The sequence below is a fragment of the Mastigoproctus giganteus genome, chromosome 13, assembly GCF_048544385.1.
Source record: "Mastigoproctus giganteus isolate SK-2022 chromosome 13, ASM4854438v1, whole genome shotgun sequence".
Lineage (NCBI taxonomy): Eukaryota > Metazoa > Arthropoda > Arachnida > Uropygi > Thelyphonidae > Mastigoproctus > Mastigoproctus giganteus.
This window is the reverse complement of record NC_143587.1, coordinates 69,471,830-69,494,580: the sequence shown is the minus strand read 5'-3', so window position 1 is coordinate 69,494,580 and position 22,751 is coordinate 69,471,830. Positions and strand designations below refer to the sequence as shown.

The following is a 22,751-nucleotide window of genomic DNA, read 5'->3' as shown; positions in this document are numbered from 1 at the left end:
CATGTAAAACATTCAAAATGTAATAAAATAGTTAACTATAAAATGCGTTGTCTTCATTTTTCAGAATGTTATGATTAAAAAAAAAAAAAAAAAAATTATCTCACTTAAGTATCAAAACTAAATTTTTTATTTCGTTTTTCATATTTGTCCCTTGCAATATAAATTAGCTTTCCATTATGAACTATTTCATTATGAACTATTCCATTATGAATTAGAATAAAGTAGATTTACATTTAACTCTTGCTTTCACTTTTCTTAATACAGGGTGTAGCGATGTAGCTTTATTTACTTCTTATGGTCCACTTATGATATCAACACGCATGTGATCAGGCTTTGTTTTTAAGGTGGCACTGGTTTAGCTCACTCAAACACAAAGCCTCTCAACAAAGTTAAATATTTGGGCCTTAACTGGTAAATTTATAGATATTTGAAGGTTCAATATTTGTCATTCGGCCAGCATTCAGATTTGAATGGTCAGCATTCAAAACTGCAATATTTCCACCATTCTCCTATATGTATAGGAAAATGATAGAACTACTACCCAAGTTGTAATAATACTTTACCTTAACACTAGGTCAAATCCATCCACTAGTTTTCTCCTTTTTTAGTTTTCTTGTTGTCGATTTCAGAACTAATTTATATATAATCGATTATTAAAATGCCATAAGTGATTATTTCAATCATTAGCATAGGCATATGACGGAAGAAAGCAAGCTTATGCAGCTTCAACCATAAAAAAAAAAAAAACCGCTCCCATTTCACCCCTCCGTTAGTTCCAAATACCTGTCCAGCTCAGCCTTAAATTTATTTAGACTATCAACTTTCACAACAAAGGATGGAAGTCTGTTCCACCAACCAACTACCCGCTGGCTAAAGGCAAACTTTCGCACATCTGTCTTTCCTCAATTTGAATTTATGCCCTCTCAGGTGATTTTTCTGAGCAAGAGGAAAAATCCCATCAGCATTGAGCATGCTCAAACCATCCAAGGCTTTGTACACCTCAATCAGATCACCTCGCAGGTGCCTAGTCTCCAGAAACTGGAATTTGCAAAATTACAACCTTTCTTCGTAAGAGCACCCTTTGTTCCATTCACTAATCTTGTTGCCCTTCTCCGCACTCGTTCCAGCAGCTCTACATCCTTCTTGAAATGAGGCCTCCAGACCTGTATACAGTACTCAAGGTGTGGTCTGACCATTGCCTTATACATGGGAATAATCACCTCCTTATCCCTGCTAGAAAAATTCCTGTATATCATTGACAAGACACCATGAGCTACACTTGCAGCCCATCTGCACTGCTCAGAGAACTTCATATCTGCCTGCACAATTATCCCCATGTCCTTTTCATTCTCTACCACTGTCAGTGTAGTACCACAGAGTTGATACAATGCTCTGGGATTACTGCTTCCCATATATAGTACTTTGCATTTGTCAATGTCAAACTTCATTTGCCACCTCTCAGCCCATCTGCTCAACTTTTCTAGATCCTGTTGCAGCAGCATACTAGTAGTAGTAGTGGCATGTGATGCAAGAAAGCAAGTGTATGAGCTTATGCAGCATCAGCAAAAAAAAAAATATCACACCATTCCCTCCAAATGCCTGTCCAGTTCCTCCTTAAATTTATTTAACCTATCAACTTCCACAACAACAGATGGAAGTTTGTTCCAGCAATTAACTACCCGCTGGCTAAAGGCAAATTTCCGCACATCTATTCTACATCTGTCTTTTCTTAATTTGAATTTATGCACCCTTAGGTTCATAATCTGAACAAGTGGAAGGATCCCATCAGAATTCAGCATGCTCAACCCATTCAAGGCCTTATACACCTCAATCAGATCACCACGCAGGTGCCTAGTCTCCAGCCACTGGAATTTGCAGAACTTAAGCCTCTCTTGGTAAGAGGATCCCTTCATTCCCCTCACCAATCTTGTTGCCCTTCTCTGTACATGCTCAAGCATATCTACATCCTTTCTAAAATGAGGCCTCCAGAACTGTACTGTCATTAGTGTCCTAACAACCCTGCCAACCTTCATATCGTCTGCAAACTTGGACATTAAGCTTGATATACCATCATGAATATCATTTAAAAATACAGAAAACAATGGACCCAAAACTGAACCCTGAGGGACTCCATTAATAACATTAGTCCATGATGAGCAGTGTCCATTGATTACCACCACTCTGTCTTCTCCCACTCAACCATCCCTTTATCCATAGCAGCAATTTGCCTCCAATGCCACACTGCTCCAATTTGTGCAGCAGCCTTCCATGTGCAACAGTATCAAAAGCCTTTCTAAGTTCCAAATATATGATATCAAAGTTATTCCCTGCATCCAGTTCCTTTGTGACCACATCATAGTATCCAATGAAATTTGTCAGGCAAGACTTTCCCTTAACAAAACCATGCTGTGTCCGAGCTATAACTGAAGTCTTGTCTACATCATTACTCTTTTATGCCCATCACTAATATTTTCTTAATTTTCAGGATTCTATTCTCAGCATTGAAACACTGCAACGTTGTGAATAGACTGGAATTTAAAAAAAAGAAAAAGTTTTCTACAATAAGGCCTTTTTATTGGATTTTATTTTTAAGTGCAACTATTTTTTTGGTCACAACAATAAAAGGAACAGTGGTCTTCGGACAAGATTTGAAAGCTAAAAAGAAGAAATTCACTTCCACAAAAACTTTCCATCTGTTTTTTGAGACAAATGAAAGAACAGCTAATGTTAACCAACAGTATTATTGTAAATGTGCTTTCAAATTGCACAAATTGATATATCATGAAACAAAAATTCTCCATTACCTGACTTAAATTTAGCTTTATTTGGTGGCCTATTAGTACAATATTTATTTCAACAGTCAAAAGTACTTTGTAAATGACTGCTAATTTAATATATTGTATGTTCATTATAAAATAGCGTACTTTGATCAGAGAAAAACTGTATGCTGTATTTATATTCATTGTTTATGCAAAAACGCCAGGCCAAGGGGAGTCTGCTGACGAGGCTACTAGAGACGGCCGTGTTCCAAGCCGCTAAGTGGATTTTTCTTATTTATTGATTTGAAATTATTGTTTTTCTAAAACTTTTGATTTAAATTTAGAAGTATAACATTATTTTGTGATTTTCTGATTAACTTGGTGTAATTATTCTTTACTCGGCCTTGTAATTGCATAAAAGTATCGGTAAAGGTTTCCACGTGTTTCAACTCCAGTACCGTTCGTAATTTTCCCGCCATTGTGATACGATAGTTGTATGCCGTACTAGATAGCGTTAGTTGAACTTCGTTAGCAGTTAAATTGTACGTTTAAATAAATACATATAACGACTTAGATTACAAACGTAATATAATTAATTATATTTAACATAATTAATAACATAACATAATTAATTAATAAATTAATAGAATCATGACTCAGACCAGAGCAGCAAAGCAAAAGGCTCAAGCTAATGGAAGCGCTGTGGCTCAGAGCCGAACTGAGGGGGGCAGTTGTACTCTGACTCACAGCCTTATAAAATGCACTGTTTGCTTGATGTTTGCAGAGCAATCGGGTACGGGACATGATACTGCCAAGGGGGATGTCTTTGTGTGTGCGCGATGCAAGGAGTGTATTGATATCAGGCAACAACTCGGCGTTCTTGTGGGCCTATATGAGAGCTTGAAGGACAGGGTGGATGCCCTCGAAGAAACTAAATTGAGGGGCCCATCAAGCTCTCAGCTGCCCATATCAACGCCAGAGTTTGCACTTGGGCATCGCGTGACACAGAGACAACCCCCAAGGCAGAATGCGCTGGTCCCGAAGGAACTAATAGTTGTTGGTGACTCTATTGTCAGGGAAACGGGGAACATGCTTTGTAAAAAAGATAGGTGGAACAGGACCAGGGTGTGTCTGCCAGGGCAAAGGTTGATGAAGTTGTAGAGCGAATATCATCTTTTAAGGGCACAAAAGGTGATATAGTTGTACACGTTGGCACTAACGATATTAAGAGTAGGAGACCAGCAGAATTACTTAACAAGTACAGGTCACTGTTGAACAAAAGCCGAGAATTAGGGTTGAATTTGAAAGTGTCTGCAATTCTGCCCAGACACGATAGGAGGGAGTATATGATGAGAGCCTTGTCGATCAATTCGGCCCTGGAAAGATTGTGCAAGGCTCAAGGGGTAGAATTTTTTTCAGCCTGGAATGTACTTGTTAACAGGAGAGATTGCTTCTACAGGGATGGGATACACTTAAATAGAAAGGGTGCAAGAATATTTGCTGATGCTATCGAGGCAGTGTTAGGTGGGTCGGAAAACTGCTGGCTTGGGGGGAGACAAAGACCAATAGATTGACAGTAGCCACTGGCAGAGGTGAAAGAGATTCTTGCACTGCTTCTATTAGAATGAGCAGAAGCCTGAAAAACAAGATGCATGGTATTTCAGAGACTGCTGGGAGCCATTGCGGTACAAGTAAACACATGGGTTGTGTTAGGGTAGCTAAGAATAGAAACAGGTGCAGGTATACTTGCATGTACACCAATGCTAGGAGTTTAGTAAATAAATTTGATGAATTTAAGGTATTGCTCAAAACATCAAAGGCAGATATTGTTGGGATATCAGAGACGTGGTGTCACACAGATATAAGGGATGCAGAAATGCAATTTGGGGAGTACAACTTCTACAGAAAGGATAGACAGGATAGGAAGGGGGGAGGGGTTATGCTATTAGTTAAGAAACACATAAAAACCAAGGAAGTGAAGCCAGTCGACATCGCTGGACAGTGCAGTGTTGAGTCAGTTTGGTGTGACATAAGCATTGGGAGATCAAAATTGAGAGTAGGAGTGTGCTATAGGCCTAATGACTCTGATGAGTATAATAAGGAACTGTACAGGGAAATAGAGTGGGCCAGTAAATCAGAGAGTCTTAATAATGGGAGATTTTAATTTCCCAGATATTGACTGGAATTTGGGGGCTGGTTACTCACACACTAGCAGGGCTTTTGTGGATTTATTGGATGATTGTTTTCTACATCAGCATGTTCGGGAGGCAACTAGAGGGAGTAATACTCTTGATTTGATTATCAGCAGTGATTCTTCATGCATTAAGAATCTGCAGATAAATGAACCACTAGGTGGCAGTGATCACAGTGTGCTGAAGTGGGATTTACTGAAAGAGGTAACTACCATTAGGGGTAAAGGGAAGGGTTATTGCTTCCGTAAAGGCGACTACGATGGACTGAGACAGTATTTAAATTCTATACAGTGGGACCAACTGATGATGTTACCAACAGCAAATTCAAAATGGGAAGCATTCAAAGAACTTATCTTGGAAGCTACTAGGCTTTACATACCAACTAAGAAATATTGTTCAAGGTTTAGGCCAAAATGGATGTCAGATGAACTAATGAGGCATATGGCAGAGAAGAAAAATGCATGGGATACTTACAAATTAACACATGACACAGAAGCTTATGATAGATACAAGTTGATATGCAACCAAGTTACAAAGGAGGTTAGGCAGGCGAAGGCAGATTACGAGAAATCCTTGGCAAGGGATGCAAAGAAAAACAGCAAAGAGTTCTTTACTTATGTAAACTCTAGAAAGAAGGGGATGAATCAGATTGGTCCACTTGATATTGATGGGTCAACTGTTGATGATCCTGCTCAGGTAGCTAACAAACTAAATGAATATTTTGCATCGACATTCACACATGAGGAGTTATTCAGCAAGGGGAATGCCAGAGGTGTATTCAACTCTAGCAGTAAGCTACAGAATCTTGAAATAACTGGGAGTAAAGTGGAGGAGAAACTGTTGAAGATAAACACAAGAAAGGCACCCGGGGTGGATGGGATCTATCCAGTTATATTAAAGGAGGCAGCAAAGGAAGTAAGCAAACTCTTAGCCATAATTATGAGAGCTTCCTTGGACTCAGGGGAGGTACCCATAGACTGGAAATGTGCAAATGTGACCCCAATTCACAAAGGAGGATCAAAGGCTGACACAAGTAATTATAGACCTGTGAGCTTAACTTCTGTTCCAGGAAAATTAATGGAGGCACTGGTTAAAGAAGCACTGCAGGATCATTTAGACAAGACTTCAGTTATAGCTCAGACACAGCATGGATTTGTTAAGGGGAAGTCATGCCTGACCAACTTGATTGGATACTATGATGCAGTCACAAAAGAACTGGATGCAGGGAATAACTTTGATATCATATACTTGGATCTTAGAAAGGCTTTTGATACTGTTGCACATGGAAGACTGCTACACAAATTGGAGCAGTGTGACATTGGAGGCAAATTGCTGCTATGGATAAAGGGGTGGTTGAGGGGGAGAAGACAGAGAGTGGTAATCAATGGACACTGCTCATCGTGGACTAATGTTATTAGTGGAGTCCCTCAGGGCTCAGTGTTGGGTCCATTATTGTTTTCTGTATTCATAAATGATATTGATGATGATATATCAAGCTTAATGTCCAAGTTTGCAGATGATACAAAGGTTGGCAGGGTTGTCAAGGACACTACTGACACTATGCTGCTGCAACAGGATCTGGAAAGGTTGAGCAGATGGGCTGAGAGGTGGCAAATGAAGTTTAACATTGACAAATGTAAAGTACTACACATGGGAAAAAGCAACCCCAGAGCAACGTATCAACTCTGTGGTACTACACTGACGGTGGTAGAGAATGAAAGGGACTTGGGGGTGATTGTGCAGGCAGATATGAAGTTCTCTGAGCAGTGCAGACGGGCTGCAAGAGTAGCTCATGGAGTATTGTCAATGATATACAGGAATTTTTCCAGCAGGGATAAGGAGGTGATTATTCCATTGTATAAGGCAATGGTCAGGCCACATTTAGAGTACTGTATACAGGTCTGGAGGCCTCATTTCAAGAAGGATGTAGAGCTGCTGGAACAAGTACAGAGAAGGGCAACAAGATTAGTGAATGGAACAAAGGGGTGCTCTTACGAAGAAAGGCTTAAGTTTTGCAAATTACAGTGTCTGGAGACTAGGCACCAGCGAGGTGATCTGATAGAGGTGTATAAAGCCTTGAATGGTTTAAGCATGCTCAATGCTGATGGGATTCTTCCTCTAGCTCAGAAAAATCACCTGAGAGGGCATAAATTCAAATTGAGGAAAGACAGATGTAGGATAGACGTGCGGAAATTTGCCTTTAGCCAGCGGGTGGTTGGTTGGTGGAACAGACTGCCATCCCTTGTGGTGGAGGTTGATAGCCTAAATAAGTTTAAGGCTCAGCTGGACAGGTATTTTGAACGAACAGAGGGGTGAAGTGGAAGGGGGTTTTTTTTTTTTTTTTTGGCTGATGCTGCATAAGCTTGCTTTCTTGCATCAAATGCCTCTACTAATGCTAATGCTAAAATTGTCTACTAAACTGAGTTTGTTTTTCTAAGAAATTAAACGTGTCCATCCTTAGATGAAGTATTTATGATTAACTTGGTAAGCATGCACAAAAGATTTCATGCAAGAACTTACTTATAGTTGAATCATTTTAAAAGACTTAATTTACTGACAAACAGATAACACAGTCCAAAGATACCCTTATAAAAAAAAATAATAATAAAAATAATCAATCTTTTACAAGATGAGGCCTACAGCAATTTAAAATTTAACCAGTTCTCCAATTCTAAACAACTCCCCCCCCCCCCCCGTCCATCCGTAAAACCTTAGGAAATTAATGCGGTAATAGCCACCATACATCTCAATTACAGAATTATCAAAATCAGAGAATCTGCCTTCATATTTAAAATCTCTTAGGTATTCCTTCAGCAGTATGGTGCATAGGTAAACCTTGAATTTTGAAGGTAAACCTAAAATTTGAAGTTAATAAAATACTGAAAACCTACACTGATTTTACTCTGTTTATTTCCAAATTGGAAATATCTGTTGAAAAAAAAATGTTTGACCCCATTATGTACATATTTCCTATTCAGAAATAAACATAATAATACTAATGTAGGCTTTGAGTGCTTTATTATCTTCAAATAAAATCTCCTACCTGCACAACTTAATATATGAGTACAGTGTGTTTGTATTACTTTATTTTTATTTTGTGTATTTATTGTTTTGCATTTTCAAGCATCATTAATCTCCTGGCATCTTCATTTACTCCAACAGATTTCCTAAGTTATGCAAGTTGAAAATCCACCTTTTTACATTAACACACACAAAGACCGAGAAAATCTAAAAACAACCACAATTATGTCAGCAAAAATCTTTCTCAAATGTTAAATGTATCCATTTCTTATCGTTACACCTTTCACAGCTACATTCAAACTCTATAATCAATCAATCAATCAATCTTCTCCACCCAATCATTATCATTTGTTCTAAAATCAAACATCTTGTTTTTCCTTCTTAACCCATGATTATTTGCATTACCAGATGCTTGATACCATAGTGAGCTACAGTTGGCCATCATTACAAACATCTGAGAACAGCATAGTAAGTTATCTGAAGTCACTGTAACCAAACTAATGTATTGTGATTTCTGATGCAAAAAAAAAAAAAAAACAGAATTTCAGTTCAAGAAGTTCGAAAGGGTTCATAAGCATGCACATTTCTGTAACAGTGGTCAACATAATCATTCATAACTGATACAGTGGCAGTTATCCTACAATACACACTGCTGACAAGTGAGCCCAGGGTTACCTGAGAACAAACATTAAAGAGATTACACTGCTGAGTAAAAGGATTGCTCACACTGTGCAGAATGAAATTTAATTATTTGATAAAATAACCTTGTCTGATTATAACTTTGTTTATTTCCAAATTAGAAATATCTGTTGAAAAAAAATGTTTTCAAGCTGGAAGATGAATTCAGATGCAGCTGGAAGATGAATTCAAAGAACTCCAGCAATTAAATAATTCTTACCATCAAGATTATGTAAAGAATGCTCTTCTTTCAAGCAAATAAAAAATTTAATAAAGAAGGCAATTTCTACTTTCACTATACTTACTGTAGGATAAATGGTTTGTTGTCAAACAAGAATGGCTTTTCTAGTCGTGAAGAAATAGCATGATGATGGGCTTTGGACTAAAATTAGAAGGAAAAAAATTAAATTAAAAGATCAACAAAGATACCATAATAAATAATATTACAATGCAAAGCATGCTAAATGAAGTTCAATCAAGAATTACTCTGCACTTGGCAGCAATTAAAATGTGGCAGATTGGAAATCAGTGAGAAACAATGAATTGTTTTACGTACTTTCACAGTAAGAAAAAATCTCAAAAACTGGATTAGGAGTAGTCATTTACTTTTTGTACCACCGTAATGCAAATAAATTATTGCTTTATAAGGATAATGCCTTATATCCTTTTCACAGTATTAATTATGGTATGTACCTGTATTTTTGTATTCTTTAGAATTACAATAATTTATGTAGTACAATAGTGTTATTTTATTATTATATATAATAATAACATATATAATTGTGTGTGTGTGTGTGTGTGTGTGTGTGTGTGTGTGTGTGTGTGTGTGTGTGTGTGTGTGTGTGTGTGTGTGTGTGTGTGTGTGTGTGATTTCTGTATCAGTGTTTTAATTATACTCGCCTACTTACTTTTTTTTTTTTTTTTTTTTTTTGGTAGTTGTTGACGCATCAGCTTCTGTGGCCATAATGCACCTCCCAAGGTTTTTTGCAGTACTTTGATCCATGCCCGAGGTGGGATTCGAACCAGCGGCCTTTGGGTTGCTAGGCAGGCACTTTACCCACCCGGCTCACCTACTTACAACTGGCTACACAGAACTTGTAAGTATATATATATTTTCATATTTTGTGTACATGTTGTAGTTAGAGACAATTGTATAGCTGTTTAACTAACAAGAGACAAAATTAGGATAGAAATAGATATCTTGTCTATTTCTGTTAACTTAAATTGTAGAAAATATTAAATTGCAGGAAAGCAAACAGTATATGACTGAAGAATATAAAGCTGGTGCTCGGGTTATCTGGGAGCATGATTTCCATCCATGTTAGTAACAGCCCTGGACATGGTAAGCATATGTATCCATACGTAGTTGGATGTATGCCAATATGCAACAAACATATAATTAATCTTCTACTTAACCATATCGTCTTATTTTTAAACTTTTTGCAGTTATATTTATTAAACTTGGTAACTGGCTGATATATGTAAAACGATATCTCTTCAGGATGCCACATCATTTCACTATGGCCAATTTCAGCAAATACGCTAAAATAGTCCATATATACACAACCTATAACGTTTCAATAGTTGCTGTTCCTTGTAGCAAAAAAAAAAAAAAAAAATTAATTTAATTTTAAACAAAATGAATTTTTTGTGGATTTATTTAAATACGTACAGGTAACTGTGGCATCTATGTTCTATTATCTTTAATTTTATAAAAGTAAAATCTATTATTCATTTCACTGAGGGAGAAAAAACCCTTGAGGTTTACTGACATGTAACCATTTACCAACTGAAAATTAACAGTTAAGTCATTAAATAAAAATTAAAAAAAAAAAAAAAGTCATAGCAAGGGCTTGCCAGGGTGCACCTTGCCTGTTGAACCAAAAAATTGAGTTACTTTGTTGCACTAAATTTCGAGATTGCTGGCCCCTGTTGTGGGCTTAAGTGACAACCTCATGCCAGCCAGGATAAACATGATATAATTTGGGAAAATTTGCAGTAATACACACACAGCATAACTTCAGGAATGAGTTCCTCATATGTAGACAATAAAAATATTTTATATCAACGTAGTTCCAGAAATGCTTGGTTCCCGAGTTATTAACTGGAATGTCTTATCTCCCACAAGTGATTTCCTTCATCACAAGGTACTGTGGACATGTGTATATGTAAAAGGCGGCTCCTAGAACGTTTGTTCAACTCTGCCTCCTATCTCTGTGAATAACAGAATCACTACAAATGGGCCCAATATGTGTGTGACGTCGGTTTGTGTGTATTATGTGTGTGTATTCTGTTGTTCTGTTCTGGCTGCTTGGCTACCCAGAAGCATCAGTCACCTGGACAGATGATTCTGGGTACTCTTCCACACCACGGGAAGGTGGGCCAGTCCATGTAAAGCACGTACTGTCTCAAGAGAGAGAGACTCTGACCCATCTGACGTTACCAGAAGGTAGGCCAGGATCCTCTGGGGACCCATTCCAGAGGGGGGGGGGGAAAAAAAAAAAACATTACCCATGGTACTGGATATGGAACTGAAATGAATAAAAATGAAGCAGAAGAAAATAAAATATGTATAAAAAAATAATAATAAAAATAATAAATAAATAAAAATAAGTAATATGGAAGAAGGTAGTGGTGCTGCTAAAAAAAAAAAAAAAAACACTAAATAAATTTGTAAACAAAAAAAAAGTGGTGCTTTTTTTTAATATATTAAATTTTTTAAAAAATGTAATTTAATAAATAATCAAATAAAAGAAAGTAGTGGTGCTCCTAAAAAAAAGAGAGAGAGAGAGAAAGCACTTAATTTTGTCTGCAGTCCGAGGAAAAATTTCACTTCTTCAGTTTATATATTATTAAAGGAGATCTAACCAGCTATGCATCAGCAGGACCATTGTGCTGCATTCTGTTGAGATCTGTTGACACTGAACGCCTTCGAAGAAATATGCCTTAAGTGAAAACCTGAAGAATCTGATACGACTCCAAGCTTTGAAGCAGAGACGACTCCTGTCCTGGTTGAAAATTAGGAAGTGCTTGAAGAGGAAGTCTGAGATCATCATACAGGGAGCAATGAAACAAGATGTGATCCCAACTCTCTGGTGATTCACACGAACAGAGGTCTGTTTGTGATAAATTGAACCCAAAAAGACTGGTTCATCGATCCACGTCCTGTCAACAGGTAGGATGTGAATATGTCCATGCAGAACCACAATCGAACACACTTTTCAAGGAGAAATGAAACTTGTGGTATAAATTTTCTCATTGTTGCACCAACGGGAGCTGTATCCCATCGAGACTGCCAGATGTTAACTAACTCGTTCCACAGTCTCCTTCTTTCTCTTTTAGTATCATCTTGAAGGTTGATGGTTATTCCAAGAAATTCGGTCTCAATCTGGTTTTTTAGTAACTTGCAAGTCTAAAGGTAATGTTCCAGCTAGTACTTGCAGAGCTTGCGTCGAGACTGTCCTGCATGCCTTAACTAAACACTGCAAAATGGTTCTCTACAATGAGGTGAGTTTGCTTTGAAGTGTTTGAGCTGTGCCCTGCGAAACCATGCACCGGCAGAAAAACATGATCAGAGGGAGGAAAACTGCATTGTAATAGATTCTTAAAGTTTTTCTGGAGAGCTCCCATTCAACACAGGACACCCTAACAATTGCACCAGTAAATCTACGTATCTTAGATGATATGTTTGTCAAGTGAGGAATAAAATTGAGACTGGAATCAATTACCACTCCTAGAAGCTTGTACTCTAACTATGGGGAGACGAATGTTGTTGACCTTGACCAATGGAGGACGAGAAATATCCAACTATGATCCAAGAATCATCATCTTTGTTTTTGACAAGCTGATTTTAAGCTTATTGACCACAGTACAACCGTAGAGATCCCGTAGAACAAAATTTGTGGTAGTTTCAAGATCGGCCCTAGAGTTACCATTTACCAAGATGGTGAGATCATCTGCATACACTATTATTTTGACGTTATCGAAAGATCGGGAGAGCCACTGCTGCAGCACCATGTTCCATGTAAAAGGACCCAATATAGAGCCCTGTGGGCACCCTCTAGATACTGATCTCTATACTCGGCTATGTTTAGCCTTGACTATTATGGTTCTATTGGCAAAGTAATTACGGATTAAAAGGTAAAAGGTGGTTGGAGCACCTAGCCAATCACAAATGCTCCAGGACACTCTCCCACCAGAGGGAGTCAAAGGGCACCCTCAAAGTCAATGAAAATGGCCAGGGTATATTTATGTACAGAGTTTTGAACTGAAGAGACAAAGTTCACAAGCGCATCCTTGCAGGAACGTCTGGGACAGAACCCATATTGACTCCTTGAATCACAAGATACTGACAGAATCTGGTGGTTTTCCATTCCAACCATGTACTCAAATCAGGAGCAAGCGGATATGCACTTTATGTACGGTTTGGCAGACGGCAATGCTCTGGAGGCTCGTCGTTTGTACCACGAAATGTTCCCAGAACGAAGATGTCCAGACAAGAAAACGTTTGAAGGTGTCCATCACCGTCTTTGTGAACATGGGACCTTTACACCTTGTGCTGCAGACAGAGGATGACCAAGATCTATGACTCCTGAAGTAGAGGGGTGAACCAACTGCCTGGCCTCCATATTCACCTCATTTAAACCCACTAGGTTTTTTCTTGTGGGGCCATTTGCTGATGTGGAAACTCCAGCAGCTGATGTGGAAACTCTCCACAATCGAATTGTAGCGGGTTGTGAGACAATACAAAACATGCCAGGAATTTGGCATCGTCTTCGCAAGTCCATGTGAGGCCTGTATTCAGGCAGAAGGTGGACATTTTGAACAATTACTATAAGGTGATGTGAACAGTTAAGTGTCACAGACAGACCTTCAAAACTCTGAAACCAAGCATTTCCAGAACTATGTTGATATAAAATATTTTTATTATCTACATACGAGGAACTCATTCCTGAAGTTATGCCATGTATTTTTTAAATGCCCTGTATACACATATATTGGTCAATTTTATTTAATTAAATGGTATTTATCTGTAGGGAATTGTATATGGACCAGGCTACCAAGTTAGCAAATGTAAACTAGCTTTAGCCTGGGAGGCCTATAAACATTATATTAATGAAATGGTATTAAAAATAATGATGCTAAATAATGAAAATAACAATAAAAATGATAATAAACAATGTAAATTGCAAATAACATTCCCTCACTTGGCCATCTGTCTGCTACTTCATCAGGGGCTTTGAGCAGAACGATAGCCAGACTAAAGGAATGTCTCATACCTACCCGTTTCTGTTGTCCCCATACCAGTTTTGCCAATTATTAATTTTTAAGTGATAGTATTAAACTTAAAATTAATAGAAATTCGATGAGATTGGATAATATCTTTAGTTTAATTTTCGTAAAATTTTTAAATTTTTTAAATTTAAAGTTTGTCAATGTAGTGTCAGAAACAACAAACTGGGATAGGTGATAGGTAAGAACCTTTCTCATTTATTCTGATACATACCCGTTGGGTATGTATCAGAATAAATGAGAAAGGTTCTTACTTCCTTCTTGTTCTGTGGTGGCCAGACTGAAAAGGGGGTCAATTCCCACCTTCTGGTTGTTTTATATGTTGATAAGATTATACTGCGGAGATGTGCCTTTTGTAGATTATGGTGTGATGGTGAAATTGCTGTAGGCAATATATCCTGTGTCAATGTGAGTGTTTTGAAAGCCACGAGGGTTTATATTTGTGCTTGTGGGGGGGGGGGGGGGGGGGGAATAAAACCAATAACTTCAGCGTTATTTGCAAAAAGTTCTACATTGACACGCTTAAAGAGGAGATGATGAACCACAGTGATACATACAAGCTTATGAACTCCACACCTAGCAGCATTAGCAAAAAAATTATAGCCATGCACAAAAAACTCAAATTAAAAATAGATAATACACAATACCCATTCATATATTGGATCCCCAAATTCCATAGTCCCGATTGGAAAAAGGTTCATCACCTCAGGCAAAAACAGCTACATAAAACCATCCAGTAATTTAATGGAGGACAAATTAAATACTATAGCCAACCAAATCACTAATACTAAAATTATTTCCAATAACAAAAAATATTTAGAATACATCAAAAACAATAGTATCAGATATACACTTATGACTTTAAAAACCTTTTCACCAGTATATCCCATGACAATTTAATTAAAGTCCTTTTACACTACTACGAAAATCATCAAAACATTATGAAATGCAATAAACAATATTGGCACGACCTTATTAATCTTAGTGTCAAAAACAATTACGTGCTTATGAAAGACAGTATTTACGCACAGACTAGGGGATAGCCATGGGAGCTAGCAGTTCCTGCTCCATAGCCAACCTTTACCTGCATTACTTCGAAAACAACATCAAAGAAGAAATTATATTCTACAGATATACTGATGATGTCCTGGTCATCAATTTCGACAATTTCCTGGGAGAGATTGCGGAAAATGTTCATGGAGAACAACAGGATGATGATGATGACAAAGACGAAGAATCTGTTGCACCTCATTCCAAAAAGGGCTAAGACAACATATGGATTACATCATACATTATATTGAATCATTACCTGAACCTAATAAGGAAACAGCACAAAGTGTAAGGCAACTGAAGCTCGATGACATCTTCAAGACCACTTCAACTATCTGTTTCACCAGAACCCTCTACCAGCAAGGAATTAAACACCTCTCCCTCCATATGGAGGGAGAGGTGTTTAATTCCTTAAAAGTTGTTTCTGACTCTGAAAATTGTGATTCTTTCAATTAAGCTGATATTAATATTGAATATTATGTATCTGTTTTTAATGTTTTTTGTATGTTTTTTATTCAATGGAGTTTAATAATTTTAAAGTATTTTACCTTCTAAAATGGATTTAAATGAAACAACTAATGTTCACATTGAAAACAACCATGTGAGCTTTAAGGGGGGGAGGGGAGAATTTTAAAAAGTGGTGGAAACACTCCATTAGTTACATTGCATAGTGTTTGACGTGTTTAATTAAAATAAAGTTTGGTTCCTGTCGTAAATTTATTTTTAACAGATGTTTTAGTGGCATGTATAAGTCACTCAATGTACATTATAATATTTTATTCATACTTATACATTATAATAACATTTTAATACATCCTGTACATTGTAAGTTCATTATTAATATATGTTTTTAAAATACATTCGATTTAACAGACTGTTGGCAATAGCAGACACCCCTTCCCCCAATTAGTCGGTTAAATCGAGGGCCTACTGTATATGCAATATTGCTGTTTAAGATTTTTATGTTAAAGTACAGCATTATTATCTTAGAACCCATAAGGTAGCGTTTTCATTTAAAACATTAATCTATTTGGCCCACTGGCATAATAAAATAAAATAAACTTGAAAATTTTAAATTTGTTTGTAATAAAAATGTTTGGTTAATTTTCCAAGTCTTTCAGGCACTGTGTATTACAACACAAAAAAAAATAGTAATAAATAATTTTTTTAAAAAAGTTTATAAAACAAGTAGTACGCTGCCCCTGGTAACGGTATAACTTCAAGGTTAGATTGTATGTAATAAGGTGAATTTATTGTGCTAAAATTTTATAAACCAGTTTATAAACTTAATGTAATAAAATGCTTGAAAATATATTAAGGAATTAACAAAAATATGTAATAATTACCTTTAAGACTAGACCCAAGTCTCCGCTCAAGGAATTTTTCTGTGTTTGTTCAACATCCCATTTACCTAGTCATACGAAAAATAGATTACCATGGATACTTAAACAACAGCTTGTAATGACATGCATGCAAAAGCAGTTTTCATATGTAATTTAAAATAAGAAAACATTCCAATATCTTTAAAAATTCTACAGAAACATTATTCACTTAATTGTTACAGATATGCTAAAACCTGTATTAAGCATAACCCCAAGGGTCAAACAAATAAAAAAAAAAGTAGTGAATTGGAAAGACCGGTTTTAGTGGTCGTCGTCATCATCATAGGTTGCCATCCCGTTTGGGGTTGGTGATCAGCATTGGTTGTAAACATCATGAAATAATTGTTCCACAGTTTTGCCTGTCCATTCCTTCAAATTATCCAGCCATGATATTCTTCTTCTTCCTCTCACCATTAATTCTTCCAGTCAGGATGATTTGTGGCATTGCATACTCTTCTTTATGTCTCATAATGTGACCAAAAAAAGAAGTTTCCATTCTTGATTAGAGCCAGCAATTTCCTTTCTCTGCTGACTGATCTCAATACTTTCATATCTGTAACTTTAGCTGTCCATGGAATACACAATATCCTTCTATACATGTACATCTCGAATGCCTCCAATTTCTTAATTGTTGCTTTCTTTAATGTCCAAGTCTCACAGTCATAGAGTAGTGTGGACCAGATGTAGCACTCCATTACTCTTAGTCAAAGATTTAGATCCAATTGCAGATTACATAAAACACCTTTCATTTTGCAAAAGACTGATCTTGCTATTTCAACTCTTCTTTTAATTTCAGTCAAATCATCCCCGGTCATTAATTTCTCTTCCTATAGACATAACTTTTCAATCAGTCTCCCATTAACCATAAGGGTGAGATTTGTATAATTCTTGGAGCCAACTACCATCCATTTATTCTTACTAGGATTTATCCAAAAATTCATCTTATTACTTTCTGCATTAACTATTTCCACAAGTGTTTGAAGATCAGGATCACTTCTTGCAATGATAACTGTATCATCGGCATAGCTAATATTATTGATGACTATTCCATTTAAAATAATTCCTCCTGCTCTATCTTCCAATACCTCCTTTATAATTTTATCAGAATATAGATTGAATAGTAATAGAGATAGAATGCACCCCTGTCAAACACCTCTATCTTAATTTCTTCTGTAAGCTCATCTTCCATTCTCACCACAGCACTGATTATAGTACAGATTCTCAATTATTTGGATGTCTTTGCTGTCTAGGTTTATATGGAGCAGGATAGCAAACAATTTTTTAAGTTGAACTTTGTCAAATGCTTTTTCATAGTTTATGAAAAAAGCATAAATATCTTGTTGCATTTTTTCCAGACATCTTTCTATTAATACCGAACATAGCTTTTCTGGTACCTACACCTTTCCTAAATTCAAACTGAGTCTTCCTTGTTTCCTTTTCACATTTATCCTGGATGAAAAGATTGATTATTCTTAAGAATATCTCTAATGTATGACTCATGAGGCTGATCATTCAATATTCTGCACAATTTTTTGCATTTGGCTTTTTTGGCAATGGTATGACAGTTGACTTCAACCAATCCTGAGGAATCTTCCCCGATTCATAAACTTTGTGAATTCATAAAATTCAAAGCCTCAATGCCATTTTCACCCAGGTTTTGGATATTCTCTCACTATTCCATCCTCTCCAGCAGCTTTATCACTCTTTGCCATTTTCAAAGCCTTCATCACCTCATTTTAAGTATCTGTGGGCCATCAGGATCTGTTTCCTTCACGCTTCTTTCTGTCTCTTCATTCTCGTTGAACAACTGTGATATATACTTTTCCCAGGTCTGCTTTTTTTCTTTCAAATCCATCACTGCTTTCCCTTTTCATCAACAATGTGCATCTGGGTCTTTTTCTTGTACAATCCAGCCATTTCCTTTACTTTTCTATGCAGATTAGAATAATCATGCCTTTTCTGCAGTTTCTCAATTTCTTGGCATCTCTTCCAGCCATAAGCCCTTAGCTTCTTCTGTTCAATTTTACAACTTCTCCTATTATTTTTGTTCATGTTTGTTTTTGTAACTTCTCTTTTCCATCAGCTCTAATATTTCTTCTCATCCAAGCATGTTTCTTTTTCTATCTCCCTTTTTTTCAAAATGGTTTTCTCTGCTATCTTAATGGTAGTCTTCATGTTATCCCACATCATTTCAGGACTTTCATTTACTTCTTTGGTTCTATTGACTCCAAACTTCTACCTGTGTTTCTATTTTTGTAAATGTCTGCACTATCTCGTCATTCAGCTTTCTTCTGTCTATCTGAAGGCTTCTTTTTTCTGCCTTTTTGGGAGCTTTAAGCTCAGCACTGTTACCACTGGATTATGGTCTGATGTAATATCTGCTTCTGGATATGTCTTTGCTGTTAACACACTATTGCAGAATCTTTTGTTGATCATTATATAATCAATTTGATTTCCTTAATTTTGTTCTGTCTTGTGGTGATTTCCAAGTATGTAGCCTTCTTGGTGGCTGTTTAAATCGTGTATTGACAACTATCAGGTCCTTCTCCTGGCAGAACTGAATAACTGTTAATGGGTGCTGTATGCAGCACCCATTGGGTGCTGCTCTTCATGGACTAATGTTATTAGTGGAGTCCCACAAGGTTTGGTGTTGGGTCCACTGTTGTTTTGTATATTTATCAATGATATTGATGAAGGTATATCAGGCTTAATATCGAAGTTTGCAGATGATACAAAGGTTGGCAGGGTTGTTAATGACAGCAATGGCAGTGTACTACTGCAACAGGATCTAGATAATTTGGGCAGATGGGCTAAGAAGTGGCAACTGAAGTTTAACCTTGACAAATGCAAAGTACTGCATATAGGTAGAAGTAACCCCCAGAGAAACGTACCAACTGTGTGGTACTACACTTAACGTGGTAGAAAATGAAAAAGACCTGGGAGTAATTGTGCAGTCAGATATGAAGTTTTCTGAGCAATGCAGACAGGCTGCCAAGGCAGGTCATGGGGTTTTGTCAATGATATATAGGAATTTTGCTAGCAGGGAAAAGGAGGTGATTGTCCCTCTGTATAAGGCAATGGTCAGGCCATGCCTTGAGTACTGCTTAAAGGTCTGGAGGCCTCATTTTAGGAAGGATGTAGATTTACTTGAGCATGTACAGAGAAGGGCAACAAGATTAGCGAGGGGAATGAAGGGATCCTCTTACCAAGAGAGGCTTAAGTTCAGCAAATTGCAGTGGCTGGAGACTAGGCACCTGTGCAGTGATCTGATTGAGGTGTATAAGGCCTTGAATGGGTTGAGCATGCTGAATTCTGATGGGATCCTTTCACTTGTTCAGATTACGAACCTAAGGGTGCATAAATTAAAATTAAGAAAGGACAGATGTAGAATAGATGTGCAGAAATTTGCCTTTAGCCAGCTGGTGGTTAACTGCTGAAACAAACTTCCATCTGTCATTGTGGAAGTTGATAGGTTGAATAAATTTAAGGAGGAACTGAACAGGCATTTGGGGGGGGGAATGCTGTGATTTTTTTTTTTTTTTTTTTTTGCTGATGCTGCATAAGCTCATACACTTGCTTTCTTGCATCACATGCCACTACTACTGTCTACTTTATCATTTCTAATTACCAGTCCAAATTTTCCAACTTTTTTTTTTTTTTTTTTTTATGTGAACCCCAAACACGAGAGGTATTAGAACCTATAGTACTTGTACCGTGCTTGGGTTGGAGGTTGGGAAGATGAAAGAAGATATTTGTTGACATTGGACTTGAACTTCTGTAGATTGTGATTTTCAGGAAATATGTATGAAGGAAGGTTGTTCCAGAAAACGGCAGTTGAATGAATAAATGAGGAAGATGAAAAGTTGGTTCTGTGGGTTTGAAGTTGGACAGTAAATGGATGTTGACTGTGGGTGGCACGTGTTCGGACTGTTTTGAAAGAAAGAGCAGGAATTATAGAAGCCAATTCAGAAGAACAGTGCCCAGGGAAGTATCTGTAGAAGAGGCATGCAGCAGCAAAAACAGTACGTCTATGAGAAAGCGAGTGGAGAGACTGTTAGAGATGAATCATTAATTAACCTAACTGCCCTCTTCTGAATGGAATCAAGAAGCCTGAGAGAGGTTTTGGGGGCACCACCCTAGATGTGGGAACAATATTCCATGGCTGGGCAGATTTGCAATTTATACAGAGTGAGCAGCTGTCTGGAAGAAAAGTAACGCCGAGAGTGAAAGAGAAAACCAAGTTTTTTAGATGCAGAGGAAGCAATATTTGTAATGTGCTTGTGCCAAGAGAGATTAGAAGTCAGGGTAATCCCCAAAAGAGATATATCATTTTGCCTAGAAATCCGAGTGTCACTAAAGATAAGCAGGAGCAGAAGAATCCTTTTTGCGAGATATAAGACAAGTCTGAGTTTTAGAAGGGTTGAAATCAACTAAGTTGTCTTTGCCCCACTGGAGAATTACCTGAAGATCAGCATTTAAGGAATTGGTAGCAGATTTTCGAGAAGTTGAAGCTGATTGTGAAGGACAAGGTTTCTCAAAATGGAAAGTGGAATGCAATGTGCTATCATCGGCAAAACTACGGATAGGATTTCCAGTCAATGGAAGAAGGTCATTAATATACAAGGGGAAAAGAGTGGGGGAAAGAACTGAACCTTGGGGGACACCGGCATTAGTGGAGAAGTTAGAAGACAGAGCCATCTACCATCACCCTCAGTGAACGATCAGAGAGAAAACTGGATAACCAATTACTAAAAACAGTTGGCAAACCATAAGACAGAAGCTTGTTTAGAAGACCTTTATGCCAAACACGATCAAAAGCCTTTGAGATGTCAAGAGCCACTATGCCCATTACTGCCTCTCTGTCTTACCTCTGCATTAAAATCACCCATGACTATATTTATTTCTTGTTTCTTAGTCAGCTTCATCAAACTCTGGATTTGTTCACTTCTTCATCTGTCCTATCAGCTGTAGGGGCATAAACTTAATTCAGGTTAATATTTATTGGATTGCCCCTCAGTTGGAGTAGCATTACTCTATCAGATTTTGGAATGAAGTTGTTAACATATTTTATCATGTCCTTTGCTACAAGGATCCCAACACCATTTACCCCACTGGACTTTCCTGAATAGTATAATCTGTCTTCATTATAAGTGTCGCATATTCCGTTTCCCTTCCACCTCACTTAGGCCTAAAATTTTAAGGTTAAGCCTATGCATCTCTTTAATTGCATTCTCCAACCTCCCCGCTTTGAACTTAATGGTACATGGACATTAATAACTGAACTCTGATATTTTATTATTAAAAAATTAAAAACTATTAGTATAAAAATTATATAAAATATTAAATTCTTTATATGAAGAAATTTCATATTTTAGTTCTTATATCAGCTAACAAATATTTTGCCATAATCTTCAAGAATGGTTAATTCTTTTAATATACATTTACTTCAACCCCTTCTTCTAAAGTTAAATTTACATTGTGACATTTTAACAATAGTACACAGTAAGAAAAATAATCTTTTTATTGTTCGTGAAAATCAGGGCCTACAAAAGAGAGAGACATGATATTTCTCTTACTGAAATTACATCCTTGCTAACTATTTATAGTACTCTTCTGTAAATTGGTTTCTCCGTAAACAATTCTCATTTGAAAGTATGCATTCATTATAAGAAACTGACAACTTCAGAAAAGGTTTTTAGTACTAGATTACAGTCCATATTTGCAACAATTCTTTTGTATTCACAAGCTGAAAAAGTCACGTATCCACACGTTTAACTAATACTGAACTATCCAGGTCCATAATGCAATATAGAAACTTATTTACACACAAAAAAACAGATTCTAAACAGTCAAGATAAACTTTTTGCAACTGTAATCAAACATTTTTCCAGTTGTACACATATTGTACTTTTCTCCCTCTTCCCTCTCAAATGTTCTAGTGATCTCAAACAAATCAATTCATGCAAGCTATAAATTTGTAAGAGCAATCTGTGCTAAGTTTACTGAATAAAAACGAAAAAACAGTGATCTCTCTTTTAGCATGAATTCATCATCACCATCATCAGCCATTATCAATCCACTACAGGATGAAGACATCTCCAGCAACTTTCCAGTTACTTCTGTTTTGTGCAATGGCCATCTATTTACTACCCACAAACATGAATTTCATCTGTACATCTCCATCATTGTCTTCAGGTTTTCTTCTAGCTCCTCTTGGGTACCATTCTGTTATTCTCTTAGTTCAACCCCCATGGGCTCACGTCTGGTGAGTATGGGCTAGGCACACCCAGGGTCCTGAACTGGATATCATCATTCTTCCTTTTCTTGGTGATTCCTCTCTCTCTCTCTCTCTCTCTCTCTCTCTCTCTCTCTCCTCT

The 22,751-nt window shown here is 37.0% G+C and overlaps 1 protein-coding gene across 1 annotated transcript in view; it reads right to left on the bottom strand.

The window, feature by feature from the left end:
• LOC150076146 (calmegin-like) overlaps positions 1-22,751 on the bottom strand; it is a 308,067-nt gene that overhangs the window by 202,281 nt on the left and 83,035 nt on the right. Inside the window, exons 6-7 of the mRNA XM_090387267.1 lie at positions 16,339-16,403; positions 8,956-9,032 (exon numbers count right to left, since the gene is read on the bottom strand). Coding sequence (XP_090243393.1) covers positions 8,956-9,032; positions 16,339-16,403 — 142 coding nt within the window. The remainder of the gene's footprint in view (positions 1-8,955; positions 9,033-16,338; positions 16,404-22,751) is intronic.